This window comes from Paralichthys olivaceus, chromosome 21 (genome assembly GCF_024713975.1).
Source record: "Paralichthys olivaceus isolate ysfri-2021 chromosome 21, ASM2471397v2, whole genome shotgun sequence".
NCBI lineage: Eukaryota > Metazoa > Chordata > Actinopteri > Pleuronectiformes > Paralichthyidae > Paralichthys > Paralichthys olivaceus.
Window position 1 is genome coordinate 10594913 of NC_091113.1, and position 17901 is coordinate 10612813.

The 17901-nt window shown below is 41.8% G+C and overlaps 1 protein-coding gene across 1 annotated transcript in view; it reads left to right on the forward strand.

The window, feature by feature from the left end:
- rhbdl1 (rhomboid, veinlet-like 1 (Drosophila)) overlaps positions 1-17901 on the forward strand; it is a 41235-nt gene that overhangs the window by 12692 nt on the left and 10642 nt on the right. The window contains exons 3-5 of the mRNA XM_020082981.2: positions 5548-5772; positions 6847-6995; positions 7116-7228. Coding sequence (XP_019938540.2) covers positions 5548-5772; positions 6847-6995; positions 7116-7228 — 487 coding nt within the window. The remainder of the gene's footprint in view (positions 1-5547; positions 5773-6846; positions 6996-7115; positions 7229-17901) is intronic.

Genomic DNA, 17901 nt, shown 5'->3' on the forward strand with positions numbered 1-17901 from the left:
GTATGGAGGGTGTATTTTAGAGATTACGGTGGGAGAGTCTCTTTGTTCAGGTTGAAGGATTTTTATGAAGGTCTCACTCACATTTTCTCCTCCTTCGGGACGTATAGTTAAGAATGCTTATAAAAAATCTATTCCAGTGTTCTGCTTTAGAGTTTAAAGTCTTTATCAGGTTTGAAGTGGTGTTGTAGGAGAGAGCACTTACAGACAGCTCATATAAAAACTTTGGGTACAGTCAAAGATATACAGTGTTTTTAAGTTTAGCGAGTTTAAGTCCTCTCCATGGAAACAGATGCTATCTATCAACATCACATCCCACACCGAGCTCAATTCAAGGTTTTCTGTTTGAGATGTTGTTGCAAGCTAAATGTGATGCACTTTGCTCAAGTGTCCAGGAGTGAAGTTCTTCTGGAGTTTTAGCAACACGATGATTAAACCATGAAGGAAAGGATGTAGCCGCAAACTGCTTAGAGAAAAAAAAAAGGTGGACTTTCATTTTAAAAGGATTTGGGCAAGAAAGAACCTGAGTATCTGGGTCAGGGTAGAATGAGCGAGGCTGAGATCCGCAGTGATTTAGATTCTGCTGCGAGAGTGCATGTGTCTAACAGAGAGAGAGCAAAGGAGAGGGGGGATTCAGGGGCTTTTGAGTGACTAACAAATTAGAAAATGGTTGTGATGACACTTTTAGCCCGGTGGTTGTGAATCACTGCATAAGCTCTGGTTAATTGGCACAATCTTCTAATATTCCAGTAACGATTAATGATTTATCTGTGGTGTGTTTGTCAGTGGAAGTGAGTGAAAGATGGTCACGACTGTAAACTCTGAGCAAAATCAAAATAGGTTATGGATTTAGTTTTTGTATCTGCAGTGCAGACGCCCTAACGGCCTTCACACCGCACTTTTAATTGTTATTACTAATGAGTATCGAGCAGCGCGGTATTGACCATGTGGTGCGGCTAATTAATCCATCAAGGACAATTGACTGAAGCTGAGAGCAGCATGTACAGTAGGCGGCACAGAGGAGGAGGACGGACCCTTGCTGTTCCACTCACACACACACACATTGCTGTCAACTTGGCCCATTCTGCCATCCCTAAAGGGAGATACTATCTTTATCTTTGTGCTCTCAGCCTCAGCATCAATTATTCTCTGGCAGACGTTGCCTCGTCAGGGAACTTCCACTGCGATCGTTGCACAAGTCAGAGGTTTTTCTCTACCCCCCCTCCCCTCCAAACGTTTCTCGTGATGTCATGTGACTTTTCGGTGCACCTCACCCCCTCCGTCTCTCCTCTTTGTGCGTTATCACCACTTTCGGATGCACAAGCGCGCCTCGTCTTCTGTTTGCCGTCTCTCTCCTGTCGTCTCTTCAAAAGGCTGCTAATGCTTACTTTAGAGGTGCTAGTCCTGCGTGTCAGAGGAGGCAGAGCGGAGTGACAGCTATGCTTAGCCGTCTCTCGGGGAATATGTTTTTCCACTTAGTCGGTATGAATGGGAGAGAATGCAGTGCACGGTGGAAAGGCAGCGTGGTGTTGTCATCGAGTGAAACGTACAGAAACACATATAACCTGTTCCACCGGTCCTCTTCATGTAAACATGCCCTCGTTCTCAATGAGATTCCCAAAAACTTGAAGATGTTTAGAATGAGAAAGGAGTTATCTCACCGCCACTGTCCACCAATGGCCTCCAGGATCTGTAAATTGGTCTGACCCAGGCAGGCATCTCATCTTCAATACTTAATCTCCCCTTCTCTCTACTGCCTCCTAATGTCCCTCCACTCCTCTTCCTCTGCATTCACTCCCTGCCTCGAGTATAGCATAATTACATTTTCTGGGCCTGATTTCCATACTAAATATGCATCCCTCCATCTGTGGGAGAGCCGGCAGCCCAGCTCAACGTCACCCCGGTTATCGCCGTGCAACAGGCCCTACATGCCCTCGCTGTACAACCACCAGTGTCATAATTACCCACAGTTAGGGTAGTTACCACATCTTGCTCTGCTAACTTTCAAAAGGGAAATTTTAAATCCTCCTGTTTTTCCTGAGTGATTTCTTGAAAACGAAGTTCCTCCAGTTGTGAAGCAATGTGTTCATTATTTGCTCATTTATTTATCCTCCAGTATGTTTAGCTTGTTAGCTTTTATTAATATTGACCCACTAGTTCTTTAATGTGCCCCCTGCTGAGTCTGCACAAGCCTACAAGCAGCAGGGCCTGGTTAATGAATTGCAAACGGTCGACTTAGCACCTCTTACACGTCTCATCTGGAGGTTTCATTACACTTCACGAGAAGCTGCCATGTCGTCTAAGGTTGCTGTTCTGAGAAACCCGTACACAAGGTCTGCTGCCGTCGATTTACACTAGCGAACAGTAGCAGCTGCTGCCCTCATCCCCTCCTTCTCTTCCTTCACTGCTTTTCCTGGAGAGTCATATTCATGAAGTGTCACATCGCATCATAACAAGCTCATAATTGCTCAGTCACTCAGTTGTCCTTGGAGGAGCTGTATTGTTTTAGCCACACTGGAGACATCTGGCTTTGGCTCGGAGAATCAGCCGTCAAATAAATCTCACCTGTGAAGCGCACTCCAGATATTGACTCGAAAGGATCCCTGCAAGCTGGCCAGACAGTATTTTTAGTGGAGATAGTATATTCTGGTGGAAAAAATACCTCTCTGTGGTTTTATACTGATAGTTCTCTGATCAGCTGTCAAATAGTAGCATTAGGACAGTTTCCACCCTTAAGCCTCTATTAAAGAACTTGCTGTCCACTGAGAAAACCTTTGTGTCTTTGATACCTTGATGTACCAACACACAGATTTTTATATATCCACAGAAGAAAATCACTCCTTAAGCACCCACCACGATGAAAGTTGCCCACTGAGAGGAGGAACTCTGTATGGATCGGAGACTCCATCCTGGCTTTCTTGTCCACGTTCAGCAGATGTGGCTCAGCAAGTGAGAGGAGCCCCAGTGTTGACCACAAGAAGATGGTCCCCCTATACCCATAAACATTGCTACAAACCCAAACTACTGGCTCTTCCATCTCCCTCATCACTATGGCACCATGTGCCCTGGTGGGAAGAAACACTGCTGGAAGTGCAGAGAGTTTTTGTTCACCATCTTATTTGCCTCTATGAAAGTTTATTCTCTGGTGGGGCCAATGCCCAAAAGGCCCTTAGTATTGTCCAATATATAGATTATAGCTGTGTCTCAATTCATGGGCCGCATTTTTCAGAGGCTACATTTGACAGCGGCTCGTCTAGTCTGTTCCATTTCGAAGGCTCTTCCAAATGCATCCTCTCAGCCCTGAGAAACACAGTTTGTGTTTGGCCTGAAGTAAAAGATGAAGCTTCTAGCTTAGGAGGTGTAAGGTTTGTGCGTGGGGCTTCAAGCGCACGTGTGAGGTGGGACGGCTGTGACCCAGAGAGTAGAGAGGGTCATCCACTGTCCAAGAGGTTGGTGGTTTGTTTTCCTGGCTCCTCCATTCCACTTGCCAAAGTGTCCTTGGGCTACGCACTGGACCCCAAATTACCTCTGATGGCTGTGTGTGTGAGTGATGTGTGACAGTACTGCACATAGATGAACTGTATGAATGTGTGACTGCACTGTAACGCCCTTTTATCGGCCATCAAGACTAGAGACGCGCTATATATATATATATATATATATATATATATATATATATATATATATATACTGTATATACAGAGCATTTACCATTTACACACTTTCTTTCCATGGAATGGTTCCTCACAGCCTGTTTGTAATGATGTCTGAGCTGCAATCCGCCCTGCAGCAATCACACTTAATCTTTATCTTCACTGTAACATTATCATTTCTTGGTTCAGTGTTTAGCTACAGTTCTGTCAAACAGCAAAATCACCTTTTGCGATATGTGACATCCATCTAAAAAAAAAAAAATTGTGTGTTTCTAACAGCAGTTAAATGAAATAAAATTGACATCCGTTGCAGATTTATAAAGTGCTGTTCTTGCCACCTATTTTCTGCTTTGTTCAAATGAAATCTTTATCTGCCGCTCATAAAGAAGGTATTTTTCACCACATTGCAATTCTTTCAGTTCTAGTATTTCTCTTTTATGCCTGTTTAACGCAAATGGTGCAAAAGAGACTGTTGAAGTGTTTAACAAGAGTTTGAACTGTTTTAAGAAGCTGAGCAATATTTTTTGTGTCTCACTCATTTGCTTCATTTTGTTTTGTATAAGGGACTCCACCTTATCCACCCATGCAAAACTAGAATGGCACGCAGAAGAGTGCATTCCTCTGCCAAAGCCCAAGAGTCCCCTAAAATTAAATCATGCTTCATCAAATTGTACACACAAATATGCCACTTTAAAAAAAAAAAAATCCTGGGAAAACAATAAAAAAAAGTTTCAAGATTCACTTTGTTGTCATTCACACCATGCACAAAGTGGTAGTAGGACAAAATCACACTGCATCCAGCTCACAAATTTAATCATTAATGCTGTGTTTCCCTAAGAAAAACAAAAAACAATAATAATATATGCAAAAGGATAAATATGGTACAAACAGACATTGGGATACTGCACTTAACTGAATAAAATTACTCACATTGAATAAATAAATAAATAAGATTAAGAACAGACATAAGGATTATTGTACATATTAGATCAAAATGCACATTCTGACTAAAGCTAAATAAAACAGACATGGTGTATTGTAATTGACTGTTTATATATTCTGAGTATATTGCACACATCCTTTTTAAGAGCAGCATAGTCCAGCAGTCCTTGAAGTGCATATAAGATAATCGTAAAGAAAGTGAAACAAAACTTTCCGTCTCCTTCCACCAAGATTTGTCTCAATCTGTCCTGTAGTTTTTGCTTCCAAATAAACAAACTAACCAACAAACTATCGGACAGGGTTGATAAGGCAACCTACACTGAAACCTCTTAACAACGCCAAGACAGAAAAAGTCTTTAAAAGGAGATGAGAGTGCAGTCACCCTCTGCCCTGGTGATGGAAGCAGGACTTATATTAACTGTTGTGCCATCCCTTGTGAAATCACTGCTTTACAAATATTGGCTCATCCCCATCTAGGATGATTAGCCGCACTGATGAGCGTCCCTCAGATTATTTCGTTTTACTTGTGTTCGAGCCACTTAGTGTGAAGAAAGTTGTGGCTTGAATTGCTGGGATGAGAAATTTGGCAGCGGTCGATGCTGATTGGATCTGTTTGTCCTGGTGTGGTGCGACAGTAACGCTCACACAGCGACCCAAGACAAGTTTATTACAAATGAGAGATGGAGTCATCAACGAGTAAAAAAAACAAACCATCAAATGGATGTGAAGCTGTCTGCTGATTCCTTACAGTCACGATAAACTGTCAGCTGAAAAACTGGTGTCTTATCTCACAGAACTGAGATGAATCAGCTTCTCATCTGTCTCATAGCAAGTACATGTATTTTCAGCTGGAAGTCTAATGTGGAGAAGGATGCTCATCATTTCTCTAAGTTGCTTTAAAATCTCAGCAGTTGTTGAGACATTGCATTTAACTGCTTTTTCATCCTCTCTACAGATGAGCAGCAAGCGCTCCAGCAGTTTCCGACGAGCCATCGCCAATGGCCGCCGCACGCTGCAGAGGGAGATCCTGCTGGACGAGACGGGGCTGGGTCTGTACAAACGCTTTGTGCGCTATGTGGCCTATGAGATCCTGCCCTGCGAGACGGACCGGCGCTGGTACTTCCACCAGAACCGCCTGTGTCCGCCGCCCGTCTTCATCACCATCGTCACCATTGTCCAGGTTAGAGGATAACACCACGGGCCTGTCTTAGAATCCAGTGGAACATAACATAGATCTTGCACCAATCATACAGTGGCATGAATAATCATAATAATAGTTAAGAAAAGTTAATTATAGTAATAAAGTAATGACACAGATAAATGCCATTTTATAAAAGTGCATTTTTACAAGAGGATACTGAGGTAGCTTTTCTGATCGACAGTTTTACTAATGCACCAACACATATTTGAGTTGTGTTTAAAACATTATTGTCTTGCAATATTTTACATTATAAGAGTCAAGCTACTAACCCACAACCCCTAAACTGCTCTGCTGCCTGAGTCGTTTGCCTCAGACCCTCTGAAAAGACTTTCTCTCTTTGATCACTCGCTTTTACTGTGAGCTCGATATGAGCTGGTAACTCGTTTGGGAGTCAGGGGCTTAGCGGCTGCATTTAATGCCGTTCCTCCGAGCTTAAAGCCTCAGTCAGCTTCCATGCAGGGACCTGTTTTTTTTTTCTAGACACCAAGTTTGGAACTTGGAAACCAGGTCAGTAAGCACCCTGGCCACCATAGTGGCATTAATTGAGCTATTAGGTTAGAAAACCACTAACAGAGAAGCCCTCGAGGTCCACGGTTGAATGGTTTGAGATTAAGCAGCAAAAAATAACAGTTTCTCAACAAAACTTCATAGTTTCCCCTGAAATCATCATAATTCTCAGAAGAGAAAGCCAGATGCTCTTGTAATGTCTCCAAATGGCACTGAATGGTCTGTAATGAAAATGAGGATGCGATGATAACGGTTCACATTCTTTTTAATTTAGAGAGACAATGAGTCATTATTCTATGAAAAGAAATTAATGGAATTGAATGAGATGTGCCGTTTTTTTTCTGAGGACAGTAATTGTCTCCATGAGTCTTATAAGCATCAGCCGAGGAATCAAGAAAATGTCAAGTGTCTTTAATATAAAGCACAATGGGTTGTGTTTTTCAGGGCAATTTCCACCTTTAGTAGCAGCAGCCTGCAGAGAGAGCGTGTAATGGGCATATCAGCAAGAACTGACGGTTTGGTGTCATTCCTGTGTCTCTGTTGTAGATTATTGTGTTCATGTGCTACGGCATCATGTTAAACAAGTGGGTACTGCAGACCTATCAGCCTGACTTCATGAAGAGCCCTCTGGTCTACCATCCCGGCCACCGTGCACAAGTGTGGCGCTTCTTCAGCTACATGTTCATGCACGTTGGGTACGTACCAAAACATAAAATCTCTCTCGGTTCCTGTCGATGAAGCAGAACCATTAGAGGGAACAGAAATCTCCTGCCATCATTTAAAGCTTGTCTTGTTTCTGTGCTCTCCCTCCTCAGTTTGGAGCAGCTGGGGTTCAATGCTTTACTGCAGCTGATGATCGGCGTGCCTTTAGAGATGGTCCACGGCATCTTACGAATAAGTCTGCTTTACATGGCAGGAGTGCTGGCCGGTGAGTGTCTCTTAAAAACAAGTGTATTATAATGTAAACCAGTGTGGGGGGGCTGGCACCAGGAAGTGCTGTGGTGTGAAACGGTCAAATGTGCTGCAAGATTTGTTGACACAAGGGAGACCAGGAAGTGCTTTAACACCAGGCAGTCTGTAGTTAACAAAAGTTGTTTTGTTTTTTTGGGAACCTCATAGATTTAGTTGTTACACAGTTGATTTGACCAATCAGAATAGAGCTGCAGTGATGTCATCATTATCCAATGCTCCCATGTCATTAACAAATGTCTCTGTGAGCAAATTTGTGAGTTTGGTGTGTACAAATCCACTCACGTAAGTTTAACAGCAAAAAATGTGTCACTGTACCAGATGCGTGACTCAGAAGGGTCGTTCTTTTTCTCTTAATGAATCTGGGCGTGATGTGCAATAAACCAACCAAAGTGCCCTTTCCCATTTGATTTAAAAGCCAGATGGGCTTGCAACAAGAATAAATAATGTGCAATAAATTAGAATCCATATTTAGTTTAACCATGCAGGGCCTCTTCTAAACCCGCCTGTTTGGAATGGGCTGTTTGCTCGGCCTGGCTGCAGCTTCTCTTTCTGAAACTGTAAAAGTGACCTGCAGTAACTCAGCCATGTTGAGTGAAGACCTGCTGCTGGACCCAGTCCACAGAATCCTGACGCCCACGCTGCTGCACGAAGAAGGGTTCACCTGTTTTTTCAAAACTCAACTAAGTAAAGCCCAAATTGGAGAATCAGTTGACGCTGCCATTGTTACAGTCTCACTAGTTGCTGTGATGGATCGTGATTGACAGTGTCACTTAAATTGATGAGTCCCAGCCACCGCAGCTATTTTATTCAAAGTTTATTAATATTGAACATATCACTTGTCCAATTCAAAACCAAATTCAATACTCTACTTCCTTTCCTTAACAATACACATGTCAAGAGTGAAGCTGATGAGATGAACAGAGAAATGCATTCCACAGACAAACAGTAAGAGACAGACAGACAGTTAGAGACAGTTTAGATAAATGCTTTGAATGGATGATTAGAGAGACTTCTGAGTCCATTGCTTTATCCATCTTTAATGTTTGCGTGTTCGTGCACACAGGCCCAAACTGAAGTGAAGCTGAAAGATGAATTGTTGGACATATTGACAGTCCTGGTTGTAATGGCCTTTTTGATTCATTTGAAAGTTGCCAGCGTTGGCATTTCTTCTTTCACTTCATTTTTCTTCTGCGTCACCATGTCTGGCTCTGTGCTCAGAGCCTCCCTCATCCTCTGGAAGTCTGTGTCCTCTTCAGTGTAGTACTTTTTTGTTTCTTTTCCATCTCAAATACCGTCCTCTCCTTACACACAGTCTTTTTCAGAGTCACACGCACACATTTCTTTAACAAAGGAGTTTTCCTCTCTTCGCCTGGTCCAGCTGGAAATCATCTCTCCTCCTCTGGATGCGTTTCTTGAATGCAGGCCTTCCTCCTCAATTCCATCTCCTCCTTATATCCTGAAGGACTCCCTGCTGTCAATCAGAGCTTCATTTACAGCATCAAAAGCTGTTCTTTATACTTTGTACCCTAAGCTCTTTATTGAAGCTTTCTCTTTCTTTTTTATGTTTTGTTTTTCCAACGGGGAAGCCTCCCTCGTCCTCTGGATAATCTGTGTTTTCTTGTGTTCTTTCTTGAACACTTTTCTTTCTTGTGCCATGTTTTCATTCTCTGGGTGAAAGCATTCCTCATCTCCTCCGTTTTACACTGTTTTGAAAAGGTTTACTCTCTCTCTGCTCATCCCGTGCCTGTCCTTCTCCACTTCCTCTTTCATTCTGTGGCTGCATCTTCACACTAAGGTTTCCCTCCATCTTTCCTCAGCAGAGTGTTACTTTGGCTCCATGTGGTCCTCCAGCTTGTCTTTCTCCAGCTCGACATGAAAACATGCTGCTGGTTCACACAACACAGGCTTCTCATCTCTGCTGCTCAGGATGGGACACAAACACTGACTCTGCCTCACTCTTGATGGCAGGGTCAGTGTCTTTTACCATTAGTGGAAATTTTCTGGAACAAAGTGAAATATTTTATGCATCATAAAGAGGTGGTTTAAATAATTTAGAGAACTTGACAAATTATCCTTTGCCTTTTTTTTGACATTTCCCTTTTCATAAAAGTGGACCATGTTCTGTGCCCATATAGGAGATACATTGATGTGTATTTTTAAAAATGTATTGCAAAAACAGAAATAAAATCATCATACAAAAACATCAATACTAAATATCACCTCATTTTGACACTGAAACTCCCAGATCCGTTCTTCCTGTTAGAGACGATGTTTTCTCTCAAACTATTGGACATTTTGTTTCTGCCACTTCAACTCTCTTGCCCTGTGCTTGCTATTGTTGCTGAAGCACAGACAACTGAAAACAGCATTAACTTTGCATTATGCACCATTTTCCCTGTTTAAAACACTGACATCGACGGAAAAGTCTGTCACCTCGCTGTTGAACCCATTGATTGTGTTATTGCCAGTCTGCAGTACATCTTCACTGACCTAGTTTTGTCTTTTATTACTGTTTGCAGAGTTTATTAGTGTGAAAAATGCTTTGATTTTTGTTTTGTTGCTACCTTCATCATTTATTAAGTTCAAGGTGTTCCTCATCTCACATCTGCTGCATAAAAATCAACAATAATTTAAGCTGCAAACGCAGGTCCAGCGAGACTGAGGATGTTTGTCCTCGAGTCAGAGTCCATGAGTGGCCGCTTTGATCGCTTTGATAAACATGACTCCCTTTATTTAAAAAAAACAAAACAGACGAGGCTGAATGCAGCGGAGTGACTCGCGGTGTCCGGAGGTTTGGCCGGAGCTTTCTAAATCTTTGTTGACATGAAACCTCATTAACTTTCATCCTCCTCCAAGCCATTTTGGAGATTGGTAATTTTAAATCCGTGCTGATTGCCGGATGAGGTTTCTCACTGCAGTTTTTGCTGTTAATGCGTATTTGCAGAGGTTATATCAGCACGACTGCATAAACCTCTTTCCCCCTTTCATCTTCACTCAGAACAATTTCTGTCTGGAGTCTCATAAATGTCTCACTAACCATTATTTAAATACTGTTGAGAGCAATAATTCACATTGAGTTGGATTTATTCATTTTTAGTGACCTGATCTGATGTGACTAAAAATCTAATTTCTTTTCCTTTTCTGTCTTTGCGCATACAGTTGTAAAATGGAGTTAAGGCTGCTCGTACTGTGAAAGTCAGACCCACACTTGCACACACTCTTTTAACACTCTTGAATTATTGTAGCTTTGATTTATTTTAGCAGCGATGGCCGAGGAAGTGCATGCGAGAGAGCGCGGGGCTTAGAGGAGGAAAAGTGGCAGAGTAACTCAGGGTTGCTCTCTGGGGAATTAGCGTGCATTAAAGTGCAGTTTGAGATGTTGTTTGGAGATTTAAGCTCCAGTGTGAGTTGAAAAAGGAGTAGAGGAGAGGAGATCGTACACGCTGACACTCTGAGAGCCTGGAGTCAAACTGCGTTCACTAGGGTTTCTGTGATTGAGTTACATCGCGGTGATCAAAAATTGAATTTCCTTAGTACAAACTGAAGCTGCGGCCGCATGAAGTAAATTTAAATTTAACTTTCATCATGATATGATCTACATAAACTCAATCATCATCATGATCGGGTGGGAACTACGGGGAACTTGGCTCGTCTTAAGTAGACATGACCTCCTGTGGTTGGTGAAGTTTTAGTTGGTCTTAAAATATTGAAAAACATGTTATTTTGTCTATTTCTATTTTTCCTCATCATGGATCATGCATAAAATTAGGCCAGTGTGTATGATTCATGCATGAGAGAAATTATTCACTAATTCACTTTAAAGATACTGAAGTGCATGTTATTCTTGCCATCAGCATCAAACTTAAAAAATAAAATTGTTAACTTGTGTAATAATAGCAGCACTCTGGAATACAAAGGTCCACTGATTCTAGAATGGATTAGTAAAGTGCCCTATCTTTCTCTCTATCAGTAATCAAGAGCACTATTGTTCACTGAAACTAGAATGGCACTCAGAAGAGCTCATATACCCACTGAGGCCAGACAACAATACACATGATTGTCTGGTTTATATGGTAGAAATATAAAATATAAAAATTAAATTCTCTTAAAATGCTAAATGCTCCAAAATTGAATTGGTTCTTCACCAAGTTTGGTGGAAATTGGTATTGTAGCTTTTGTGTAATCCTGCTAACAGTTAAATAAATAAGCACATACCCTTCACCAAGGCCGTTTAAGTTCATTTAAGCCTCACCAAAATGTCACACACTCATATTCTACCCTCCTCTTTGCCTCTAAATATGCCTGATTTATTTCACAAGAAAAACACGTCGCAAAATTAAATAGATAGATACACAGATAGATAGATGGACTTTATTGATCCCAAATTGGGAAATGATTGTGTTAAAGCAGAACGTCAAGGGTGTTGTACATAGAGCGAAGTAGCAATTAAACAGATACAAAGAATTAAAACAAGTCAAAAAAGGATGTAATAAACATAAAATGTACTGAAAACTGTACATAGTCCCTAAGTAAATTAAACACAATAAAGTACTAGAATACATAGTAGATGAAGACAGTGGGAAATAAACATTCCTAGATCCACCCTCTGATCCGGCCTGTACCAAAATTTCAAAGCTTCCTCTCTGACTAATACCACATCCTTCCACCAATTTTCGAGATAATCTTTCCTCTATGGTATTTGTGTAATGCTGCTAACTAACAAACAAACGGATGAAAAAAATACCCTTCTGGCTCTTTTTGCAGCTCTCCTCTCCTCTGTGGTGCAGAGAGCCGCCAAGCAGCAGCTACTTTTCTTTGTCTTGTTATCCATATTCTCATTAGCAGTAAGTAATAATAAGCAAAAGCTAAATCAAGAGAGCTATAAATGTTGGATTTGTACAAAAATAAGCTCCCAGAGCTCACTGCTATAGTTCGCACACTGATCACGATTCTTGGAGTGAACACTCAGCAGACCTCTGAGTTCCAGCTCCTCAGTCTGACAAATGAGGAGAAGAGGCAGAAACCAGCCGAACTCCTCCTGAAGGGCGAGGAAGAGCCAAGCTGTCCGACAGTCACGCGATGATGAACGACTGTTAGCAGCACAATCATTTCACCTCCCGATTCTTGTTGATGGAGTTGAAATTGGAGCTCCGCTGGCACTAATGTTGTGATCTGTTGGAGAGTGGTCCATTAGACAGCGGGTTGGGAAATGCACTGGGACTCTTTGTGTGGGTAATTCTCTGTGTCTCTGGAGTTTTGGAGGAGTTTGCGTGGGAGGGTCTCAGGTTAGAGGCCGGGACAGGAGGTTTTTCACAGTTGAATATAACAAACTTTTTTTTGTTCTGTAGGCATTTCCTCCAGATTTTACAGAAATCAATAAAGAAAACTTAGAGAAGTTGTTGTCGTGGCCTTTCTGTGGAGTTTGCACGTTCTCCTTGAGTCTGTGTGGGTTTTCTCTGGGTGCTCTTGCGTCCTTCCACAGATTGAGGTTGGGTTAATTGGAGAATCTAAATTTACCATATGAATATGTGAAAGTGGTTTGGAATTGTATGCTTCTTTGAAAAGAGCAGGTTTTCATGAATCGATAACATAACATTGTTAGTTGGTTTCAATCAGAAGATCAAGTTCAAACAATAAAAGATCATTAATTTAACAACTTGTTTAACTTTGTGAGTTGAGACTAAACTTAATTTGAAATTGAGATGACTCAGGTTTTTAAGGCAGAAAGTTTTTCATAGCAAACATTAAGAGCTGCTAAAACCAACATCTGCACAGTAGCATTGTTAGCATTTAGCCCAAAGCCCTGCTATAGTGGTTTATTGTGTGACTGATGCTGTGATGGGAGTAAATTGTGGTTGTGTTCTTATATGGATTGTATACATTTATTTTTGCAATTGCTATATTTTGTACAAATTTATCTTTTTGGTTCATACATTTTTATGTATATAAAGATGTTGAATACATCAGTTTGTTCATGTACCTTGTGCAGCCACACATTCCTCCTTCACTGATACAGTAAATATGTGTGAATATACAAACAGACTGTGGTTCTACATGTTTTCCTGCCTCACACTTTACCTTTTGTCAGTTTTCCTTCAGTCTTTTTAAACTCTTGATTTTACCTTCTTCTCCATTTAGTTGCCCATGGCTGTATCCCGTTTATATTCATGCAGTCTCTTCTTTTGTAGCTCATGACTTCAATCATGTCGGCTCTTGTTATCTGCTCTCGCACGCACGTTGCTCGTTATTTTTGCAGGGCAGCAGAGCTTACAGATTACTGCTGCATTCAGTGTGTGCATTTACGGAGCCAAGTGTGGCAGGTATTGTGTGTGTCACTCAACGCACTTGCAAGAATTTCTGCACTGCAGGACTTGCTCTCAGAGCCAAAAGACATTTTTTTCCAATTTGACAATGCCTCAAATTCTGTTATAGTCTGATCTACACATGAATACCTGAATCTGGGTGAGTCAGATTGTGTTGTATGCATCTGTAAATCTTGTATGCTGCCTGATCTTCCCTCCATTCAGTGAAAAAAAGTATGACACTGCACATTTTGTCCTTGGATGTGTGCAGACAAAAGAAACAATTCTGTAATTATTCTCCCAATGTGCAACAGTGCTGTTCAGCCCGACCCTGGACCGCGTCCTTCCTCGTTTTGCATCCACTCAGTTATCCTCTGTGATTCTGTTGCTCCAACTGAAGAGCTCCACTCGAATTTCGCGTTGCATAATAAGAACAGAATCAGTCAGAATTTCAGTCTCTGCTGATGAGACGATCGTGAAATGTTGAGTCATGTTCGAGCCCAGCCCATTGAGGAGGGAGCGGCTGGGATTCTTTCTTGTAATCTTTTTTTTCTCGTTTCTCCCCCTCTGGTTCTGCTTCCCTCTGGCCAACAACTCCTCCAGCTTCTTCGTGTGCTTCAGGACATCAGCACATTGCCAGAACACCATGTTTTTCCTGGTAGCTCAGTGAGAGCCTCGGGGTGTATGTCTCTCACACCTTACATTTGAGACAGTCCACATCCTCCAGCAGCCCCTCACAACAACCAGCCGGAGTCTGCTGATTCACTCTTTCCTGTTCGACTCAGATGATGAGATTTTATTCTCTCCTACTCTACTAGGATTTTTTTCCAGCTCTTTAAAGCCTGCCTGCGGCAAAACCTCCACTTTGACTTTTTGATAACATATCAGCAAATTCTAGTTAAACAGTGAAAAACTACACCAGGGTATATTTGCAGTGTACTATCACTACCGTTACTTAAGTAAATTATCTGAATACTCACCATCTCTGGATGAATAACAGTTTTCTCAACTTATTTCTCATGATCTAACATGTGGTTATCAAACCTTTATGACAAAGAAATGTAATTGAGGCTTAATATTTTACCATAAACGATGTCTAGGACAATATCATCAGCCCTTCAATGAATCAGTCAGGCTGATTTAGTACATATTCATATATTCTCTTAAATTTCACTTTTTTGAAATTGGAACACCTTGACAAAATAAAGTAAGTTCAAAGTAGAAAATAACAAGTAGATATAAAGCAAACCTGTTGCCTAGGATACTGTCTGAGTTTCCCAGATTTTTAAACAAAGATCGAATTGAACATTTTACCTGGTGGTGCACCTGAGTAACGTAGAAAGACATCACAAGAAGCTGCTGCTGCTTCAGCACCTGTGGAGTTAGTGTGATGTGAATCATACATGAGGATGAAGAGAAGGATCCTTGTTAACAGATAATAACAGAAACATTATTACAGCTCTGTGCCCACTTACTGGGGCTCTCAGTCAAAATGAGAGAGAGACATGTGGCCTGATGTCATTTGTGGCCTGTTGGGAAACTGTAATGGAGATGTGATGAATGACTGCATGTCAGTGTGACCTCATTGTTACCAGCTAGTTGATGTTGTCATTACTCTGCAGCTCCTCGCCAAGTTGCATGTAATGTTTAATTCCTCAGCAGGTTGATTAATGTCGTCGTGATACCAGGAGGGACGGCGGCAGCGTCGTGTTACTGCTGAGGTCATGAGACTCACTTTATAGCCACTTCTAATTTAGCCTGATGATTGTTTCAGCATAAATAAAATAAGGCTATTTAGTTTCTGAATGACTGCACGGACCCCAGGCTGATTTTGGCCTGTGTTTTGCTATTACTTCTGTTGTATAACAGATTTTTTAGGGGCATTCTGTAATTAGGCAGGGAAAAAATGATTAAATCTACTAGAGGGCCTGAGTGCTTTGCCAACAGTGACTTTGTCCATCATCCTTTTTGCTGATATTTGCTGTTTGGTGGAGATACACAAGCTATTGTAACATACTCAAATCCCGGAAAGCTTAGAAATATGGTTTAGAGACTGACTCTTTAATATAAAAATTCATAAATTCAGCTGAGTTATTGAAATAAACTAACATGGATAGCCAGTTAACCACTGATCACGATTATCCGTTGCTTTTTGCTATGTAACATGGATACAACTTTAATCCATAACCTTATCCGTGAATGTGATTTGCATCTGAGTCACGTCAGGTATTTTCATCAGAAGTGGTGGTGAAGACTGCAACTCCCATGATCCCACGCGGCTTCACGACGTTATCAAACTACTTAAATACTAAATCAATAAAACTCCATGTGCAAAATCACAAAGAGTCTATCAATACATTTATATACACTATTGATTTGACTGCACACATGCAGGGTTACGCATTTAATGCAGTGCACGACTGAATTATCCCTCCATCCATCATCTATACTGCTTTAAAGGTCACAGGGGAGCTGGAGCCAATCCCAGCTGACATTTTTGCAAAAGGCGGGGCACGTCCTGGACAGGTCGCCAGAGTATCACAGGATCGACAAACAACCATTCACACTCACATTCACACCAATGTCTTTGGACTGTGAGAGGAAGCCAGAGAAAAGTCACTGGGATTCAAACCAACAACGTTCTTGCGGTGAGGTAAAAGTACTAACCACTGTATCACACCTTGTCGCCCACAACTGAGATGTGTACCCAAAAATGTAAAAAGATGTTTCACAATGGAAAGGAAAGTTTCTTAAACGGACTGTCATCAGATTTTTGTTTTTTCTAGAATCAGATAAACTGATGCTGTCACACCTTCACTCTGCAGCAGCAACATCAGCAACCAAACTCAGATAATGAGGCAGCGATGGAGATAAAAAGATGAGAGAGGGCAGGACAAGAGAGAGAAGTGTCAGAAAACCGAGGAGCTGGATTCATCAATATCAGCACCTAAGGGAGGTGACTCGGCCTCTGACTCTGGCTCTGAATCACTTCAAGCACTGGTGTAGAGACATTTAACAACTCGCTCATTTGATTGGCTCGAGGTGAACCCGTTGAGGTTCGCAGAGTTGTCTTTGTTTTGCTATTGTCGGCTGAATACCAATTTTTACCTGCTCGCTGTTACTTTGAAGGGCTGTCGGTGGAGAGTGTGACTGTGACTGAGCAGCGTTGTCAGTGCACAAGGTCAGATTTCTCCGTTTTTAGTCAGACCGCTTCACTGGTACGAACCTCTGTGTTGCACACAACGCTGAAGCGTCTGGTTCTGTGTTTCTGATGTACTCCCCCGGCGCAGAGCTGAACTGAGTGTTGAGGAAGCAGGGTGACCTTGGTGTGTTGCAGAGCCTGCCAGCATGATTATTGTAATTCCCAACCCCCCCCCCTGGCTCAACCCACAGTCGAATCTTCCTGGGTGACACTGAGCCCACTTCCTCTAAAAACTGGCCCCTGCAACACCAAGGATGAATGAATATGAAACACAGCCTCGTTGAATCCGTCCTGCTTGTGTGAAGTGAGCCCACTGTGTTTTCCGTTTGCCTCTACTGTGTGAAGCCAATGCAGGAAAACAAGAGGCCATTTCTCTGGCCCCGTTGTTAGTTCTTCGATGAAGGAGCACATGATGCTCACCACAGCCATCACACTGGCTTTACAACCTTGAGCACAGGAAGTGATTTCCTGCCCTTTTTCATCAGGACATAGGCGTCATTTCCATCCAAGGTCAGCAATTGTGCTTGTTCTCTGAAAAGCAGTCGTGAGTGATAACCGCATGAATCCATTTTAATGTGTCGGAGCTCGTCTTCTGTCATAAACAATACTGGAGGTATTTCACACATTTCTACATTTTGTCTCTTTGCGTCCTTCATTAGAGGCATATGCTCAGATGATTATCCTTCCCTCTGATTGGTGGTGCTGTGCCGAGTAGCAGCTCGGAGGATGTGACTTATGGAGCTTATTGATTTTTGTGATGCCCCCCGGGCTCTGGGGGAACATAAATATTATCATATTTCCCCCATGTGGCAAATTTGGACAGGGAAGAAAACTGTTATATAAACAGAATCAGTCTCTAAGGAGACCAAGGGCAAGATGTGTTTACAGTGGACATGCTGGCACACTGTGAAACTGATGAATTACTGTATTTCCCTTCTTCCAGAGCAGAGCAGAGCTTCAAATGCACAGAATCATGTTCATTTCCTTTTTGTTTTTATTCTTTTTTTTGATTCATGTTGTGTTTCGACTTTGGATCTCTGTTTTAAACTGATGTGCTTTGAGAACCGTGCAGGAGGAGCGTTTTATCACTTTGAGGATGCTGACAGTTTGGGATGCTCCTCCACA